Source organism: Hyperoodon ampullatus (assembly GCF_949752795.1).
Source record: "Hyperoodon ampullatus genome assembly, chromosome: 16".
NCBI classification, from domain to species: Eukaryota; Metazoa; Chordata; class Mammalia; order Artiodactyla; family Ziphiidae; genus Hyperoodon; species Hyperoodon ampullatus.
The window spans coordinates 3,113,367-3,131,576 of NC_136929.1; the positions used below are offsets into that span (position 1 = coordinate 3,113,367).

The 18,210-nt window shown below is 47.1% G+C and overlaps 1 protein-coding gene across 1 annotated transcript in view; it reads right to left on the reverse strand.

Moving 5' to 3' along the window:
* The window catches only part of COL4A2 (collagen type IV alpha 2 chain), a gene marked incomplete at its 5' end in the record, with an annotated part of 177,361 nt that overhangs the window by 46,842 nt on the left and 112,309 nt on the right, over positions 1–18,210 (reverse strand). Inside the window, 12 exons of the mRNA XM_079722117.1 lie at positions 556–600; positions 1,730–1,780; positions 2,359–2,394; positions 4,064–4,159; positions 5,857–5,898; positions 8,538–8,573; positions 10,525–10,587; positions 10,696–10,731; positions 11,085–11,156; positions 12,870–12,986; positions 16,100–16,144; positions 16,233–16,367. Coding sequence (XP_079578243.1) covers positions 556–600; positions 1,730–1,780; positions 2,359–2,394; positions 4,064–4,159; positions 5,857–5,898; positions 8,538–8,573; positions 10,525–10,587; positions 10,696–10,731; positions 11,085–11,156; positions 12,870–12,986; positions 16,100–16,144; positions 16,233–16,367 — 774 coding nt within the window. The remainder of the gene's footprint in view (positions 1–555; positions 601–1,729; positions 1,781–2,358; positions 2,395–4,063; positions 4,160–5,856; positions 5,899–8,537; positions 8,574–10,524; positions 10,588–10,695; positions 10,732–11,084; positions 11,157–12,869; positions 12,987–16,099; positions 16,145–16,232; positions 16,368–18,210) is intronic.

Consider the following 18,210-nt stretch of genomic DNA (forward strand, 5'->3'; position numbering starts at 1 on the left):
ATGTTTTCTCGCGCATCTGAGCTAGCATTCAGACAATTCTAAGCTTGATGCAGATTTATAAGACATTTCTCAGCTACCATTTTCTTCCTACAAAAATGGCCAAAAATCTGTCCACAGAACACAGGATAAAAACAACAAACTGGGTCACCACGGAAGGTAAGTGAAGTGCCAAAATGTGAGAGATCAATATATAAAAAATGTGGGAAGACCTGTGGCCGCCACGTTGGCAACCTTCCTACAGGACACACTGGTGGTGACACCGAGGAGGGGGCGGGCTGGAAAGCACGGGAGCCGTGGCCGGTGCGGGCCGGACGACGGGAGGCTCGGAGGGAGAGGACCCCGGGGCTGGCTTGCCAAACCAGAGAAAACGTAAATGAGCTCGCTTACGCTTTGAGAAGGATCTGGGAGGAAGGATTATTTCTGCTACTGTAAACGTGGGAAAGTTTTAAATGTTTTCTCTGGGGACATTTCTTCTGGGATGCCCCAGTCCTTGTATGTGACCTTTGCAAGGTGTTTCAGGCCTGGAGCAGATTGCATTTCATGTCTCAAACTTACTTTCTGTCCCGGTGAACCTTTCTCACCATCGAAGCCAGGGGCACCCTGGGTTGAACAGAAAGCAGAAGTGGTAACAGCTCAGAATATGCAGTGACATTTCCCGGAGCGCATTGTTATGGCACCCGCCGTGGACTAAAGTAAAATACTTTGCTAAGCCAGTATCAAAACCATCTGAAGTCTCCTTTTCTTTCCTAGAGGAGATGGGTCATTTTAGGGACCCTTTCATGGAATGCATCCTGTCTACCACTTAAAGAAATCTGGAGAAATCCATAAACAGTACAGTAAAAACAGTAGAGCCAGAAAGAGGCCTGCACTCCACTGCTCTCAGGATCCTTCGTTCTTACTGTTGGAGATTGTAACACATGTCCTTTGAGTAGCTGTGGCCCCCAAGTGGTCACCACAAGGCCACTGTCTCTCTTCCTGGCTCTGCCCACGTTTCCAGCTCACCTGGGGCTGGGTGGGGCCAGCTGACTGAGCTCTGGCCGATGGAGGGACGTCTGCCCGCGGGCCCAGGAGCGACAGGTGGCCGAGCTTCCTCGGGAGAAGACACCCCACTCCCACCCCTTCCACCCCACCAGGGACATTTTTGTTGGACTCTCAGGGCCACAAGAAATCGACTTCTTCGTTGGAGCCAGCCTACAATTTTGTTACCACTGAGCAATTCAGCCTAATACAAGCAGAATTGTGTCTGAGTTCTGCTCCTGCCCCTGGGCCAGGCGGAGGGGCACAGTATTAAAAACCACAGTTAGCGGGTGACGATGGTGTGTCAGTCAGTGCAGGCTCATGATCGTAGCCGACAGATCACGGAGGGGCAGGACGCTGACAGCAGGGGAAGCCTTGTGTCGGAGAGCAAAAGGGGGTGCATGGAAAATCTCTGTACTTTCGGGCCAACTTTGCTGTGATCCTAAGCATAGGGGATTAAGAGGTAGGAACTACTGTGTATAAAATAAGCTATAAGGATACATTGTGCAACACAGGGAATCTAGCCAATATCTTATAATAACTAAGTGGAGTAGAACTTTTGAAAATTGTGAATCACTATACTGTAGATCTATAACATATGACATTGTATCAGTACATCAACTACACTTCAATAAAAAATTAAAGAAAAATAAAGTCTTTTAAAAAACCAGACAATACAAAGCAAACGGCTGGTGTAGAAGGCATGGTTTACCCGCACTCCTGAAAAGCCCATGATTCCGTCTTCTCCCTTCATGGAAATGCCCTAGGAGAGAACAGAGAGACCTGAGGGCGCCCACACTTCACACTCTGCCTGCTCAGGGGTCCATTCTTAGTGCCCCGACAGTGGCCGTCCTGCCCCTGTGTCTCTACTCCAGCGTCACACACGGTGGAGTCCTAGGATGTCTGCAGTCGGCCTGGATGGTCATCAATCCAGGATGTCACCTGTCACCGTCACCTCATGACAACCGGGAGGACTGGGAATACGGGGCAGGCGTGACCCAGATCAGGGAGGGCAGGGCGATTACACGGCTGGACCCCAGCAAGGAAGCCACCACCAAACCCACCCAGACCCTCCATGGCACTTCTTCTCTTTTAAAGGGTTTAGATTCATTTATGAGCTAAAGTGTTGATGAGCTGGTGTTGACTGTGGAATGAAGACATTCTGAAACTGTTTTCTGGAAAACAGCGTAAAAAATGATCACACTTTCTTGCTGTAGACAAATGGATTGGAAACCAGAAGTTGCAGGTTGTTACAACCCAGACACAGTCTGTCATTAGGATGGGAACACCGAGAATATGGGAACCACCAGCGAGAAGAAGCATCTTTGTTCCTTGACTTACTTTTCTTCCTGGTTCCCCCTCACTTCCTTTTTCACCCTGCGAAGAATATGAAAGACAAGAACTGCTCATTAATTCGAGAACAGTAGTATTTAAAATTGATCAGGATTCATGAGATGAGGTGAAAAGTATTTTATAAAACCGTAAATAATGAATATAAATGAATTGTAACAAATGACCCCTAACTTTTGCAGCTTCAACATTCAAGGGGAAAAATGTGCTATTTCTCCTGGATTTTCACAATACAGATGAAACTGTGTGTTATTTTTGGTATGATTGCAAGGCTGTCTCTCTTCTGCCTGTGATTTGCCTTTAGTACCCTCAGTGGCAGGGGGCACACGCCCAGGGGACAGGTCCTAATCATAATATTCATTTGAGTGAAAGATTAGGTGGGTCCTCTGAGGACAAGGCTCCCTGGGAACGTGTTGAAACCAAGCAAGGTCAGCTTTATGTGATAGAGTCTTCCCACTTCTCTTAGCCTAAAATGGGGAAAGAAATGTAGTGACCAGTTGGGTGCTTTCCCCCATCAGTCCTAGGCCAGCACCCAGGATTCCTGCAGGTCAAGACTGCCCCCTGCAGGCTGGCTGGGCCCAGCCCCCGAACCTACCCCCTCCTGGCTGTGGAAAATGAAGGAAATCTGATTCAGATGCTGGAGCATCTCAGCATGGATCAAATCTGCTCTGGCCTCACTCCATCCTGGGCTCCTGTCCTGGAACTGGACAGAGGCTCTACCTTGCTGATGGTCAGGTCACCCCCAGGAGCCAAAGTCCCTCCTGGATCCACCCTGATGGCTCTGTGGAGGCCCCCCTCCTGCTGGTTGTCCAGGGACGTCCTGCTCTGAACTGAACTGGTACATAACCGCCCCGTCTGGCCTCACATCAGCCACCTCCAGGCCACTCTTGTCAACGGTCAAGTGGCTCATAACAGCCACAGCTGCCCAGACTGATTTCTCCCATGGCCGGGGTCCAGCCTGCGCTCTCCTATCCGTGACTCAGCACCCACGCCCCACCTTGACAGATACTTGAGAGACAGGAATCATGTTCTACATTTGGGATCTTTGCTTCGGTTCCCGTGACCTTTTGTGGTGCGTTTCACCCGGGTCTCTGCTCTGCAGCCCTATGAGGTCAGTATTCTACCAGGTCAGCACTTCGGTCTTTTTTAGGTACAAGGGAACCCGAAGGCTTAGGAAGGGTAAGTGGTCTGTCTGAGTGAGTGAGTGGTAGAGAAGGGTGTTGATTTTTATTTAGACTCCAAGAGTATGCTTTTAATCAAACAAAACATTAACAGAAATTATGAGTCAGAAAACTGACTTTGATCCAAAAAGCCCATGATGATGCTCCATGTCGGCAAAACCTACCTAAAAGTAGGTTTTATTTTGCCGAATACAACATTTGTTCAGATCGCCCCACATCCTGGCATTGAGTTGCGCTCCGACCACTAACTATGTCTATACTAGAGACTTAGGACAGATCTGAGATTTTTAAATGGATCTCGTGTTGTTTCAAATTCATCATAATTATTTACAGTGATGTACTGATACACGTGTGTGACTGTGATCAGTGCTTTCATGCATAATTTGCCAATTTGGTGGTGAGGGCTTTTCCTCTTTGAATGTGACTGTTTGAATAAGAGCAAAGAAAGTTACCTTTTTTCTCCTCCTTTTTTTAGTTCAACTGGGAATACATCAATTTTGCTGAAGTCCCTTTACCTTATATTGCTCTGGGAGGATCACATCATTTTTGGGCCTCTCGACGTAACTGTTGTCTGGTGGGATCCCACCGGGTCCCTGCTGTCCCATGTCGCCCTGTGAATGGTTTAGCAAAGCAGCTGTCTTTAAATTGAAAAGACGCCACCAAGGTTGAATAAAAGCACAATCCCACTGCAAACTGCTGTTTTTATCTTTGCGTATTACTTATCACATGTACATCAATTTTATAGTGTTATAATCATAAGATAAAAATCATATATAGAATAAAATAATCGTAAGGTAAAATTATTTGATTGCTACTTGCATTAAGAATCACTTAGAGGGGACTTCCCTGGGGGTGCAGTGGTTAAGAATCCACCTGCCAATGCAGGGGACACGGGTTCAAGCCCTGGTCCGGGAAGATCCCACACGCCGTGGAGCAACTAAGTGTGTGTGCCATAACTACTGAGCCTATGCTCTAGAGCCCACGAGCCGCAACTACTGAAGCCCGCATGCCTAGAGCCCGTGCTCCGTAACAAGAGAAGCCACCGCAATGAGAAGCCTGCGCGCTGCAACAAAGAGCAGCCCCCGCGCACTGCGGCTAGAGAAAGCCCGTGCACAGCAACGAAGACCCAACGCAGACAAAAATAAAGAAAGAAAGAAAGAAAAAAGAAAAAAGAAGGAATCACTTAGAATTTATGCATACAAGCTGTTTAGGCTGGTCACAATTTGGGGCTGCATTTGCTTCTGTGGAATTATCTACTTACGATGAATTTCTATACAAGGAAATTACTAGGTCTGGAGGCTAAATGTCTTGGTGGTTCTTGCTATGTGTTATGCTACTGCTTTCTAAGATTGGTACCAAGACATAAGAAATGCCTAAGAAATGAAAGACCAGTCCAGTTTCAACACTACTTCACCAGTTAAGGGGTTTTTTATATAATAAAGAGCAGCATCTTTAATAAATATAATATCTCAGGATTGCTTTAATTAGCTTTTTTATCATTATCAAGAAACACTTTTGTATGTGATGCACAGGTGGTGAAACCTTCGATCTGTGACATTACTGGACCACTATCCTTGTGTAATATGCTGATTTCACCTCCAGGAACTAATTGACACAAAAAGGATGCTACTGCCTTTTCTTTTGCTATTTTCACATATAAACTATATAATAAAGATTTGAGCTTAGACACCACATAATACGAACAGGAGCAAACTGAGATGATGTATTAGCTGCAGAAAGTGGCACTTCACAGTATATTCTGAATGTCTGCTAATATTACAGCTAAAAAATACCTAAAACTGTTCATCTCCCCTTTACCTATGGGGGCCCTGATGTTTTTATTACTATTTTATTAATACCTGTGGATTACAGACATTAACTTCATTCTCATTCTATCTAATGTGACTATTCTCCTTTCCTGCCTTTGAGCCCAGCCCGAGCCGGCCACGCCCCCTGGTTCCTGAGCCGGCCACGTCCCCTGGCCTCTGAGCTGGCTCCGCGTTGTCTGCTGCTCTGCCTTCCTCAATCTCTTCTGGATGCCGCAGGTCAGAGGACACCACAGGGAAATGCCTTTACTTTCTAGCTGCTTAAGACGGCTGAAGTTACGTCTGCGTCAGAGGTCCGGGGCTTTTACAGTCTTACTGATCCATAACCACCACTGGCGCCTGTTTGGTAACCTGACACGTTACAGTGATTGTTTCCTTTGCAAACGGCCTGTTTGCAGAACACCTCAAGATAACAGCATAAAACGAAGACATTAAAATGATCTGTCAATATTTCCTAATTCGATCTATTAAGTTTCCTTTACCTTTTCTCCTTTTTCTCCGTAAAAACCAAGTCCTCTGTTGCCCTGAAAGATAAATGGCTTCTGTAAGTTTAAAGTCAATAATCATGGTGAAATAAAAGGATAACTATCCTTGCATAACATTCTGGCTTCAGCTCCCAGGAACTAATGGACACAAAAGGAGAATTAATGTCTTTTCTTTTGCTATTTCCATATATAAACTGTGTAATAAACATTTGAGTCCATTCCAGATATCACATAAAATGAACAGGAGCGAATTGGGATGCTGTACCCGTTACAGAGAGTGGCACCAGTTACAGACAGTGGGCTCTGAGCATTCACTAAGATTAAACCTTAAGCGACAAAAACGCTGCGGTTCATAGAAATGATAGTGTTTTCATACAGCCATGCTTTTAAGAAATTTGTATTTTGTACTTTAAGCAAAACCTCAAAAATAGTAGACGAAGGGGCTTCCCTGGTGGCGCAGTGGTTGAGAGTCCGCCTGCCGATGCAGGGGACGCGGGTTCGTGCCCCGGTCCGGGAGGATCCCACGTGCCGTGGAGCGGCTGGGCCCGTGGGCCGTGGCCGCTGAGCCTGCGCGTCCGGAGCCTGTGCTCCGCAACGGGAGAGGCCACGGCAGTGAGAGGCCCACGTACCGCAGAGAAAAAAAAAAAAAAAAAAGAAAAAAAAATAGTGGACGAAGAACAGTTATTCTGTCACCCTTGGGAACATTTTGCCATTTGCTTTTTGAAATATATTTTATTGTTCAAATCCTGCAGACCGGGAAGTTGCCTAGTATTGATTCCCTACTTGTGGCCCTGGACTTTGACGGTCCAGGGCCCCTGCTAACTGCTTCTCTCTCCTTTAACCCTCTGCACCACACGATGAGTTTGGGCATCACGGATGGGGAAGGTGTCACACCCTTGGACCAAAGCCTCACAGCGAACAAACGGTAGAGCTCAGGTCTGATCCCAGGTCCTCCTGACTCTTAAGCCCGCGTAGAACGACTCTACAGGTTAGGGTCGCAGGGCGTTTCCTTAGGTTCTGGCCCCTCTGGACTCAGAAAGCAGCCATTTCCTGCCTTGGATCCCACATTTGAAGAACATGATTCACACTCTCCTCTCCCTCAGACTTTCTCATTTTGGTTAAATAATCCTAATTTCACAGCAAGATTTCCAACCCTTTTTAATGATTTTAGGGGATGGTGTTCTTGGGGTTTAGCCAAACTTTTCATCTTCCTTTTTGCTTAAGAGGCAAAGCTAGGCTGGTGACCTAGTAAGTATTTGACAGTTTCATGGAGCTGCCCTGCGTGGGAGGGCTGACCGGACACCATGCCTTAAGTAAGCCCTCTGTTCTCTGATTCCCAGCAGCTCTTCCTTCTCAGGGCCCCTAACCCATTGACACAGAGGATCCTGCGGGGGGGGTGTCCCTATCTGATCTGTCTCTGCACCACACTGTCCACCCCCCTCCGACGCCCAGAGAGTTCCTGCAAATAAAAACAAAGCCTTTAATTAATTTTTGCTTTTTCTTTGCTTCTTTCCCACCTGGCTGGGAGCTGAAATCAAAGCACAGAAACGCAGCCAGGCTAGATGAGAACGCGATTTGCTTTTGGGACCCCGAGGTCCCCCTGCCTCACGAGCCGGAGTCCAAGTCACCAGGAAGTGACCGGGCGGAGGGTGCGGGCTGTTTGTGCTGCAGCCAAGTGGGGATCTGAGGCGACCTCGGGGCTCAGCCGCCGCGTCCTACATCCGCTTCTCTTGGCGCTGGGCCGTTCCCAGCCTGCTCCAGGCTGCCGGACAGTGGGGAGCCCGGTGGTGGGGACAGCAGCCCTAATGAGCTCCAGCCGCAGCTGGAAGCTGTGTCAGAGGTGATGGGAGCTGGGGGTGAGGTGGGGACAGCCAAGGTCCCCAGGCGGTCACAGAGATGGGGTTTCCGTGGGGCAGGCCTGGGAATGGGCAGGCTGGGAGATGTCCCTGGCCACATGCAGGCCACAGAATGGTTCTGAAAAGTTCATAACGGTAGCCCAGTATTTCTGACTCACGTCGAGTTTCGACCAATTACTGCCCTCGCCAACCTCCTACTGTTCGTCTTGGGCATTTATCTACCTCTCCCAGGTCCCGCTAAACCCGAATTCCGTCGCCAGGTTCTAACAAGCCACCTACTTTGCTGTGCTCCAGCCAGCTGGCTCATCTTTCTCTGATGAAAACAGGAGCGCGTTGGGCCTGAGCCTGGCTTGAAACTCACCAAACACATCCCTAGACGCGGACATCACACTGTGGTACAACCTACCTGTATCCAGGTAAGAAGAACGCCATCAGCTCCCTACCCAACTATGGTGCCGTCTTGTCCCTTCTTGCAAATGAACACACACGGATAAGCACGAGCTGTCCCTAATTTGTTCTAGTCTACGTTTCTGATCAAACATTCACCACCAGTTGGACTTTCACGTAACCACAGGAATGCTATGTGAGTTGCAAGCAACAAGCCATTCAATACATCCACTTAATTACTTCATGTGACCATCCAGGTGCATCACTGGATTTATCCTTGGGGTTTATAACATTGTCTTAAAACCCTACAAAAAGGTCCGCATCACGAGATAAACAGTACGGCTGTCAACCACGTGGCTCCGTGGTCAAGAAGGACACAAACAAACACGTACGGCCCCCTCCCTTTCCATCACCTCCCGCCCCCCACCAACTTACCGGCTGTCCTTTTGGTCCAGGGGGTCCAGGGGGTCCCTGCACAAATACAAAGAAATCTGTAAACTGTTTTCTTTATCCCAGGACCCAGATAACATCTGCTGGAAAGCTCTGGGAAAGCCACTCGCTGTGTATTTAGAATACCGGCTAGTATGTATAGAGGTTTCTAACACATTTGTCCCGGCGGGGAGGCAGGGCTGGAGGCGAGAGGGCGGGGGTCAGGCCCAGTTCTCAGGGTTTGCCGGCTGTCCACACACAGCTGTTCCTGGTTTGCTTTTCTGAGTTCAGGCTTTTGACTTGACCCCTGTCCTACTCAGGTTTGCTCTGATCCCTTTGCAAGGTCCCAGGCCCTGTCACCCCAGAGATGGCTTCTCCTGGCTTCCTCGGTGGTTCCCCACAGGGCACCATCCTGCACTTTCTGCTGGTGGGCCAGCAAATGTGCACAGACAGAATTAACTGACATCCAGGTCACCCCGCAGGGTTGAGAATCCGCCTGCCAACATCACCATATGTCTTTCTGCAAAGCATTCAGCGTCAATACCACGCTTAGGATAAAAGTTTTAAAAATGCTTTAGAAGAGCCATTTGTGTTGAAGTACAAGTAAGTGGACAGGGCAGGGGGCTGTGGGAGATTTTAATGGTTCATACAAAGGCCCTGAAGCTGTCACCTCGGCTAGGGACCCAGCGGGTACAATTTGCTGTTTCACACTTCCCTGAACTGTGTGCATAAAGCATGACACCCCCAAACCCTGTGGCACATGTGCTGTAAGCCAACAGCTGGGTGTGCTGGAGAGCAAAGAGCATCTTGTCACATAAGCCTCATCTCATTCCCTTTGGCCAAATCTCTCACAGCCACAGGGCTGCCTGGAAAAATGACTGTCATGGCACCAGGGAACTGTGCTTTGTAGAAACATAATCAATTATTATTATCGTCTTATTATCGACAATTAGAAGGGAATGAATGAGCGCTCGCACCCTCGACTGCTGGTGTGACCGCATCTTCCCAGACACATGTGTGTCCACTGTTTCTCAGTGTGTGTCGAGAAGCTGACACCGCAGCTGCCTCGATCTTGAGCAGTGGTTTCCTCTGAGAAGGGCTCTCTCCCCTGCAGTCAAAAGCTCTCTTTGAGTAATTTAAGGCCTGTTTGTTTATTAACAAAAAGAGAGTCAGACACCTTGCAGGAGCCAGTTCATCTTCTGGTCCTTTGTGCAGTGGGAAGGGCCTGGGGCGGCCAGGCCCTGGGACTCTCCTCCTCCTCCCCTCCCCTCCTCGAAGCAGGCCCTCCTTCACCCAGGGATTTGTCCTGTCGCACTTCACTCTATTATTTGATTTGCAGGAGGAGGGAACACCTGTAGACCACCACTCAGGTGGGGCACAGGGGCCACTTTGTTAACTGGTGTCCAATGTCTCTCCTATTATGATGGCTGAGCCCAGGTGCAGCGCGCCTGCTCTAGTGGTCATGCCAGGTGTGGCACCCCTGTTTCTGATGGCAATGCCAGGTGTGGTACACCTGCTCTAATGGCCATGCCAGGTGTGGCACCCCTGTTTCTGATGGCGATGCCAGGTGTGGTACACCTGCTCTAATGGCCATGCCAGGTGTGATGGCCCTGCTTCTAATGGCCATGTCCAGCAGAGCCCATTTCTTCCTTAACGACCTATTGGACTCTGGTCTGCTTTGCCAGGGATGACAGGCCCTTGTCAGCTGGTCAGGTGTGGTGCTGGGAGAGCTCGTGCATGACTGGAAGGGCGCCCGGCCAGCACCAGGTCAAAATTTGACCTAGTTGGCAGTGATCTGATGACCACACATTTTGAGTTCTCATTCCTCAACCTTGATGTCAGCACCGTGTACAGAGGACGACCTGTCTGGTCTTGGCGACCACAAGCATCAGGTTGTATTGTGAGGCTTTCACCAGCATCTGCAGTTGAAGGAGCTGCATCTCTAGAGGATGCTTGACAACCTCAAGGGCGAGCACACGAGCCTGGTACTTACTGCTCTTCCTGGAGCTCCAACCGGACCCATCTGTCCCACGGGCCCAGGGCGGCCAGGAGGCCCCTAAGGACAGGCAACCAGAGAAGGCTGTTAGCAGAGGCAGACTGGGGCATGGCGTCCGGAGTTCTTCAACTTTCGCTTCGTCTGTTCTCTAATAAAAAGAACGCTTACCTGGAAACCGACCAGTCCGGGCACTCCAGCTTCCCCCTAAGTGAGAAGAAATAGTTTTAAGAATTTTAGCTTTTAGGCATCTGTAGGTTTAGTGACATTTTATTGCAATGTTGGAAATAAGCATATAAAGTGTATCTGCCATCTCAGGACTTGGTGATGTTAATCACCCAGATATCTGGGGTGTCGTGAATGTGGGAGGAGTGTGTCCACAGTTAGTGTAAGATTGAAAACAGCCTGGAGGGCAATAAGAGAATTTCAAATCAGTCGTGATTCTGGGCTATTCCATCCCTCTCTGCATCCCGCCACTCCAGAGTTCACTTGGAAATTAACTTTGTTAATCGCGAATTTACACTGGGGCGCTTGGTCACGCCCCACCTCTACCGACTTACCCTGTATTTGTCGCGGTCCTCACTAGACAGAGCGTAGGGCTCGCCTTTCTGCCCTTTGGGTCCTTGGGGCCCCTAAATTAGCACATATACCATAGGAAGAAAAACGAAGAAAACAGTGCATTAGCATTCAGTGCAACGACTGTTATTTGTATGATTACATGTTGCCTTCTATAGGCAACGTCTAGCTCTTCTCATGGCCAATTCCGGTTATTCTGAACACCAATCTCTACCTTAACCACAAGGGTGAGAGTTTTACTTTCATTTTTACCCAATAGCACCTTTCTTACAGTTAAAATGGAAATACCTATAGGATTTAAATTATCTTCAGAAACCTAAGTGAAGTTTCAGTAAACAAATTTTCCTCTACCACCCTGTTCCTTTTCTTTGTAAAAATACTATTCTGTGTCTTCTTTGACATTTATGTACTAAAATATCAACACATTCATGCTGAAGCACCATTTGTGAGAGAGATACTGGGTCATCCTTTAAAAATGGCATTGTGTCAAATATACACGATGTGTGAGTACGTACATACACATATACACGTGTTTTAATACCTACATATAAAATCAATATTTCAAAGTGATGGCTATGTTTATTGGTAATGAAAGCTATGATATTAGAATAGAATAGAATACAATGTAGCGTACGGAAAAGTTGAATCACATGAAAAAGCAACAGCCAGTGGAGGAAGAGGTGGAAAGTGGCGGTGTGAGTGTGACCAGAAATCCAGCAGCCTCGGCAAAATGCAACAAAGGGTATCATGACTGCCCTGCCCTCACCTAAAAATGTTGTTTTTAAATAAAAAGTTTTGCCAAAAAATGTTAGTTTAACCCTGAATTTTCAATATACTGGTGGTAAGCAGGTAGGAATAGAATGCCGAAAAATGTTTCAAGATTCTTTGCAAAGACCCTAGAAATTAAATGAAGCCACAAAATAGGTCATTATATGGAAGTTCTTCCATTACGAAAAATGAAGTCTGTCTTGTATATCCCGGAGAACATCATTGTTCTTTCACGTCACAAAGGATGTTAGGATCTAATAAAGATGATGACTAATAGGGAATTTGGTCAAGGTTTAAGCTTTTTAAAATTTTAGTTCCACGATTCCACTATTAGTCACTGTTATTTGAATCGAAGCATGGGAGGAGATGAAGAAACACTTAGGAGGCTGCAGGAGTGAACCACATAAGCCAAACCCATTACTTTCTACCTAACGCTTAAAGAATGAATTGGGGGCTTCCCTGGTGGCACAGTGGTTGAGGGTCCGTCTGCCGATGCAGGGGACACGGGATCGTGCCCCGGTCCGGGAAGATCCCACATGCCGCGGAGTGGCTGGGCCCGTGAGCCATGGCCGCTGAGCCTGTGCGTCCAGAGCCTGTGCTCCGCAATGGGAGAGGCCACAACAGTGAGAGGCCCGCGTACCGCAAAAAAAAAAAAAAAAAAAAAAGAATGAATCGGAACATGGAGTTATCTGAATGCGGGAATAGCATGCCTAGGTATCCTCAAGCCAACCTCAGCAGGGAAGGTGTGCTTTACCCTGACCGCTAACCACGGGTGGGGAGCCATGGCTTCCTGGGGTGTAAAGCCAGGCCTGGCATGTGCTCCCGACCCCATCACTGTCCTGGGAGCAGAAGGCAGCTCACCCTCTTCAGAGAGCTTTGCTAAGACAACTTCTCAAAGGCATCCTCTGCAGGGCCTCCTGAAAGCAAGACCTTTCACACATTTCTACCACGCAGATTCCAGAGCCGACCCGTGCAATAGCTCGAGCGGTTCCCATACTCACAGGGGGGCCGAGGAAGCCGCCAGGGCCGCTGGGTCCCGAGTAGCCTGCGTCACCCACTGTCCCGTTGCAACCGTCGTAGCCAGGCGGTCCTCTGGGCCCGCCTTGGCCAGGATGTCCCTGGAAACAGACAAGCGAGTGAGTCTTCAGCCCGCAGGGGTCTAGTTTTCATGTAACTGTGATGAAACAGCTTAAAATCTTCTCAGAAGAGATGTCCCTGGCATGAATCCAAGCGCCAAGACAACTCAAAATGAACCAATGAATGAATGAACTAAGTCATCAAGGGCACACAGGTGTCCTTCTAAGCGGCAGAGGGGCCTGCACAACACAGTTCTGTTTCCCACGGGGTTTGGTAAGATGTCAACCGTCTTGGGGTTTCTGCTGCTTTGCTTCCTTGGGCGACAGGGAGGGCTGTTTTAGCAGGAACAGAAAAGGGTAGGTTGTAAAATTCTAGAAAACACTCTAGAAGCAGATGCTGCTCGGGGATAGCAAGGGTCAGCTGTGCCCAACCGAATTCAAGATGGAGCTGTACAGACCCATATCCTCAACGGGTAAGAGTCACACCTGCAGAGGGATCTCATCAGTGACTTAGCGGCAGGTAGAAGAGCTGATTTCCTTACTGACTTTCTTCAATAAGTCAGTTGACTTATTGTTGTCTTCAGGAACACGACTTTTTAGATTTTAAACATGAATAGAAAGCAAGTCAGGTGTTCTGGGATGCCAGGTGGGGGAAGGAAGGCAATGCGATCACATATGTCTTTCGTGTAACTCGGGATCAGGCTAGGTCTCTGGGCGTCTCAACCGCATGAATCTGGTTCTGGAGACATGGAGGGGTCAGGTTAATAATCTACAGTTTATGGACTACGAGACCAGAGCCTGTTTTGCTGTTTCTTTACACAATAGATGTTTAGATATATGATTTCTTATTGTACAATTTCTTTAAAATTTTGCTTTTCTTGATAATAGACCAAATATATATTCCAGAGTGATTTTTGAGGCCAGTGGGCTGTCTTTTAGGTTTACCTTGAGAAATTTGGAACGTTTCAAAGGAAATGAACAAGCCCTACACAGAGTGCCTGTACCCTGAATGATATTAAGAAATACAATAAGAGAAATAGAATTTTTCTTTTGTTTGCACATTTCTTTGCTTCCGATGTTCAGAGCCACTGCTTTCACTGGTGCCATCAGATAAGAGATCCAGTAGGCTTTTCAGTCAACCCTCTGGTGGGTCAGAGAAACCCTGATTGTCCCTGTAAATCATGAGACACAATCTCTCTGGTATTGGAGAGCCAGCAGCATTTTGGTCTTCGACGTAAAGGCCTCTTTTTTAGGGGCCTCTAGAAGTTGACCTTCAAATTCAGAAATCAAGCTCTGCAGGTGTTCTCCTCATGCCGGTTAGGATTCCGTGATGCTTTCGTTAAAATGTACCACTGAGTTCCTTACTCTCCTCCTGAACTACCCGTCTGCTGTTGGTCTTTCTGACTCGCTTAGAATCGATCTAAGTCATTTGAAATTGCACGCCAACCTGGTCTTCGTTTGCAATTGTCCTTCAAAGAAAAATTTCAATTCTGTTGAGCTAAATGTCCCTCTTGTGTTCAACATCTAATCGTCCATTTCTGTAGGATACAATTCTTAGATTTACTGCACATCACTTTCTATATTCGACTTCTAAACAGCTAAAACTGTCAGGTCCTTCAAACTCTGCGTTCATTAGGTGCTTATATACCGAAAGTGGCATTTACATTAACTTACTGTGAAGCATCTATCAGACTTTGGCAGTTAAGGAGACTGTTTTTAGCAGCCCTGACATTCTGTAGAAAATGACCCGTTATCTGTACACCACGATCACCCCTCCATGTGATGACTATTTCCTCCCTAATTTGCGAAATATTTGCTTCTGATATTAAATGAGTATGAAGTGGAAAAACGAGCCAAAACGTGATACAGATCAGTTATGATATTTTCGTCACTCCATCTAAAGCTCAGACTTCTACTTCCAGAAGACCACACTGAGGAATAATCCAAAGAGTCCAAAAAAGTAGGTTAAAAATGGGCGATTTCGTTTGAGGCAGTTGGTAGGAAAATACTTTTGTTATTTGTTTAACCCTTGAAATCTGTGGATTCTTCAACTCTGCCAATTTCTCAAGATTCTGACTCATGTGAGAGTTATTTCCTTATTTGCTCACAGCTGTGTGTTGTCACTGATGTGTCTGTTTGAGCCCTCACTGAAGTGACACAGAGGATCACCAGCCATGTAGGTCTCACGTCTTGGCAAGCGTGGCTTCCTTTCTTTAGCTCTGCCTTCTGCTGCAAAAGTCTCCTTGAGGGTGGAGCTAAAGATCTGAAGGAAAAGCATGAATTCCCTGTGACTGCTGTCCACTCATACCCTCTCCCTTTTCTCCTGCGATGGAGCAGCCCCACTTGTGTAGCCTGGGGGGTTGAGGATTCTCTCCCTCTGTGTGTGTGTGTGTGTGTGTGTGTGCGTGTGCGCGTGCATGCATGTACGATCATGGTGATAGACAACATGTGTGTAGGGTAAGGGCGCAGACATCTGCGTGTGAAGTTCCAGTGGCAGATGTCCTTAAACTTCAGCGGTAGAGGGATGGGGCTGGTCTAAAAGTGCGATAAACACATTTATCCCGGAGGCTGGGATCCGCAGGAAGCCGGCCCTGGGAAATCTGCTCCTGGGTCCCGTGAAGAAGGCTGTGAGTCAGGCTGCTTTGTTTATTTTCTTATGCCACAAGAAGTAAAGTAAACTAGGTTAGAAAAACACATTTGATTGCATTTTGAGATTTTCTCATGGACAAAGCATGCCTTTCGTCTTCTCATTTATGTGCGGCAACTACAAGAATTTGAGAAGCTACACAGGCTTCAGGACAGCCTCTTGGCTGGAATACTTTATATTCAGGTGCTTCTGGAGTTCAAACAAAATGTTCAGACGGGCTCTTTAGAGCACGTCTGTGCAACACTGCAGCTTTTTACTACAAAACAGTGTCCAGTTTTAGCAAAGTAGCCTCAATTCTGAAGCCAAGTCCAGAAGGACGTTTACAAAGCAAACAATCTGTCCAATAATTTGACTGGATTCCCCGAGAAAAAAATATGCACATGTAGCCCCATAAGTTTTTTGTTATAAACAAGAAAGGGGGACTAGTGAGACATGTGTCTGTAAGTCATAAACGTACTGTTTTGCATGTGTACAGTGTTTTAAAATTCTAATCTTATGAAAAACTTACGGGAATTCCGTCCGCACCAGGAAATCCGGAAACGCCTCTGGCTCCCTGTAAAGGAGGCAAACAGACGTAATGATGGCCGCGGCGCCTCCACCCTTCACACAGCGAGAGGAATACCGACAGTTGCTGTACGTACCGCGTCTCCCTTCGGTCCCGTGATCCCGGAAGCCCCCCTGTCACCCTTGTCACCTTTGCGGCCTTGCAGTCCTGGGAACCCTTGTAACCCGGGGGGCCCGGCGTATCCCTGTGGGCCCACTGGCCCTGGCTGGCCCTGTAGAAACAACACACGTTCAGTTACCACAATTCATAACTACGCCTGAGCATTTTCAACCATGTTGCTTTTGCAGCCACACTCTTCATACTTAAAGAGCCATAATCTTCAGAGAACATGACATGTAAACCACCACCTTCTGCCACGAGAACCACAAGGCGATTCCTGGCTAAGAAAGAAACCATAGAGTTCAAAGGGAAAAACATTAAATGTGAGAAAAAAATGATCCTAAATTACTACAGTGATATTATTGTGAAATGCTAATATTGGGTTGGGATGAAAGAATAAACTTACTTGGCTTTAAAAAAAATTCCTTTCAGAATAAAAGAAAGTGCCAAACAAATTTCTAAGATTTTCTCTCTATCTCAGTATAATGCATACGATAGGTATGGAAATGGAACTGGCATCCAGCTATCAAAGCGGTCCCTGAATGTTTAAGTGATTAGAGAATCTCTCCTTCTGTTCACACACACACACACACACATACACACACACACAGAGTGTGCGTGCATGCAGGCACAGAGAAAAAAAGAAAAGGTTTCTGAAATATATAAAATGTACGTCCATATCCATTAGGATGGCTATTATTTTAAAAAAAGAAAACACAAAATTACACGTTGGCCAGGATGTGGAGAAATTGGAACCCTTGTGCTCTGTTGGTGGGAATGTAAGTGGTGTGGTCATTGTGGGAAAGAGCTTGGTGGTTCCTCAAAAAATTAAACAGAGAATTACCTTGTGACCCAGCAATTCCGCTTCTGGGATAATACTCAAAAGAATCGACAGCAAAGACTTGAATAGATATTTCTGCACTCATGTTCCCTGCAGCATTTTTCACAATTGCCAAAAGGTGGAAGCAAAGTATCCACTGATGGATGATGGATAAACACAATGTGGTCTATCCACACAATGGACCATTATTCACTTTAAAAAGGAGGGAGGGTTTCCCTGGTGGCGCAGTGGTTGGGAGTCCGCCTGCCGATGCGGGGGACGCAGGTTCGTGCCCCAGTCCGGGAATACCCCACATGCCGCGGAGTGGCTGGGCCGGTGAGCCATGGCCGCTGAGCCTGCACGTCCGGAGCCTGTGCTCCGCAACGGGAGAGGCCACAGCAGTGAGAGGCCCGCGTACCGCAAAAAAAAAAAAAAAAAAAAAAAAGGAGGTAAATTCTGACACAGGCTACAACACGGATGAACCCTGAGGACATTACACTGAGTGAAATGAGCCACAAAGGGACAAATCCTGTCTGATTCCACCAACATGAGGTCCCCAGAGGAGTCACATTCATAGAGAAGAAAGTACAGCACAGGCGACTGGGGGCTGGGGGAGGGGAAAGGGCAGTTAGAGTTCTATCGGGACGGAGTTTCAGTTCTGAACGATGAGAAAGGTCTGGAGATGACGGTGAGAATGCTCGCACAAAATGTGAGCACGCTTAACGCCACCAAACTGTACAAAAATGATTACGATGGTAAATTTTATGTTACGCAGGTTTTGCCACAATCAAAATAAAAAGATTAAAAAGGGGGGTCTAGCTCTCTTATTATTGGAACTAATTGATGCATTAGTTATATATTAATAGCTTTGGTTAAATTAATTGACTTTATTTTTTAGAGCAGTTTTAGGTTTACAGAGAAATTAAGCAGAAGCTGCAGCGTTCCCAAATACCCCCCTGCTCCGCCAACTGCCCCCCATTCCCTCACAGTTTCCTCTATTATCGACAACTTGCATCCGTGTGGTCAGTTTATCACAACTGATGAACCAATATGTTATTAACTAAAGTCCAAGATTGGTAATAGGGAACAATTTTTGTATTGTACATTTTATGGATTGTGATGACAGTATAATGGT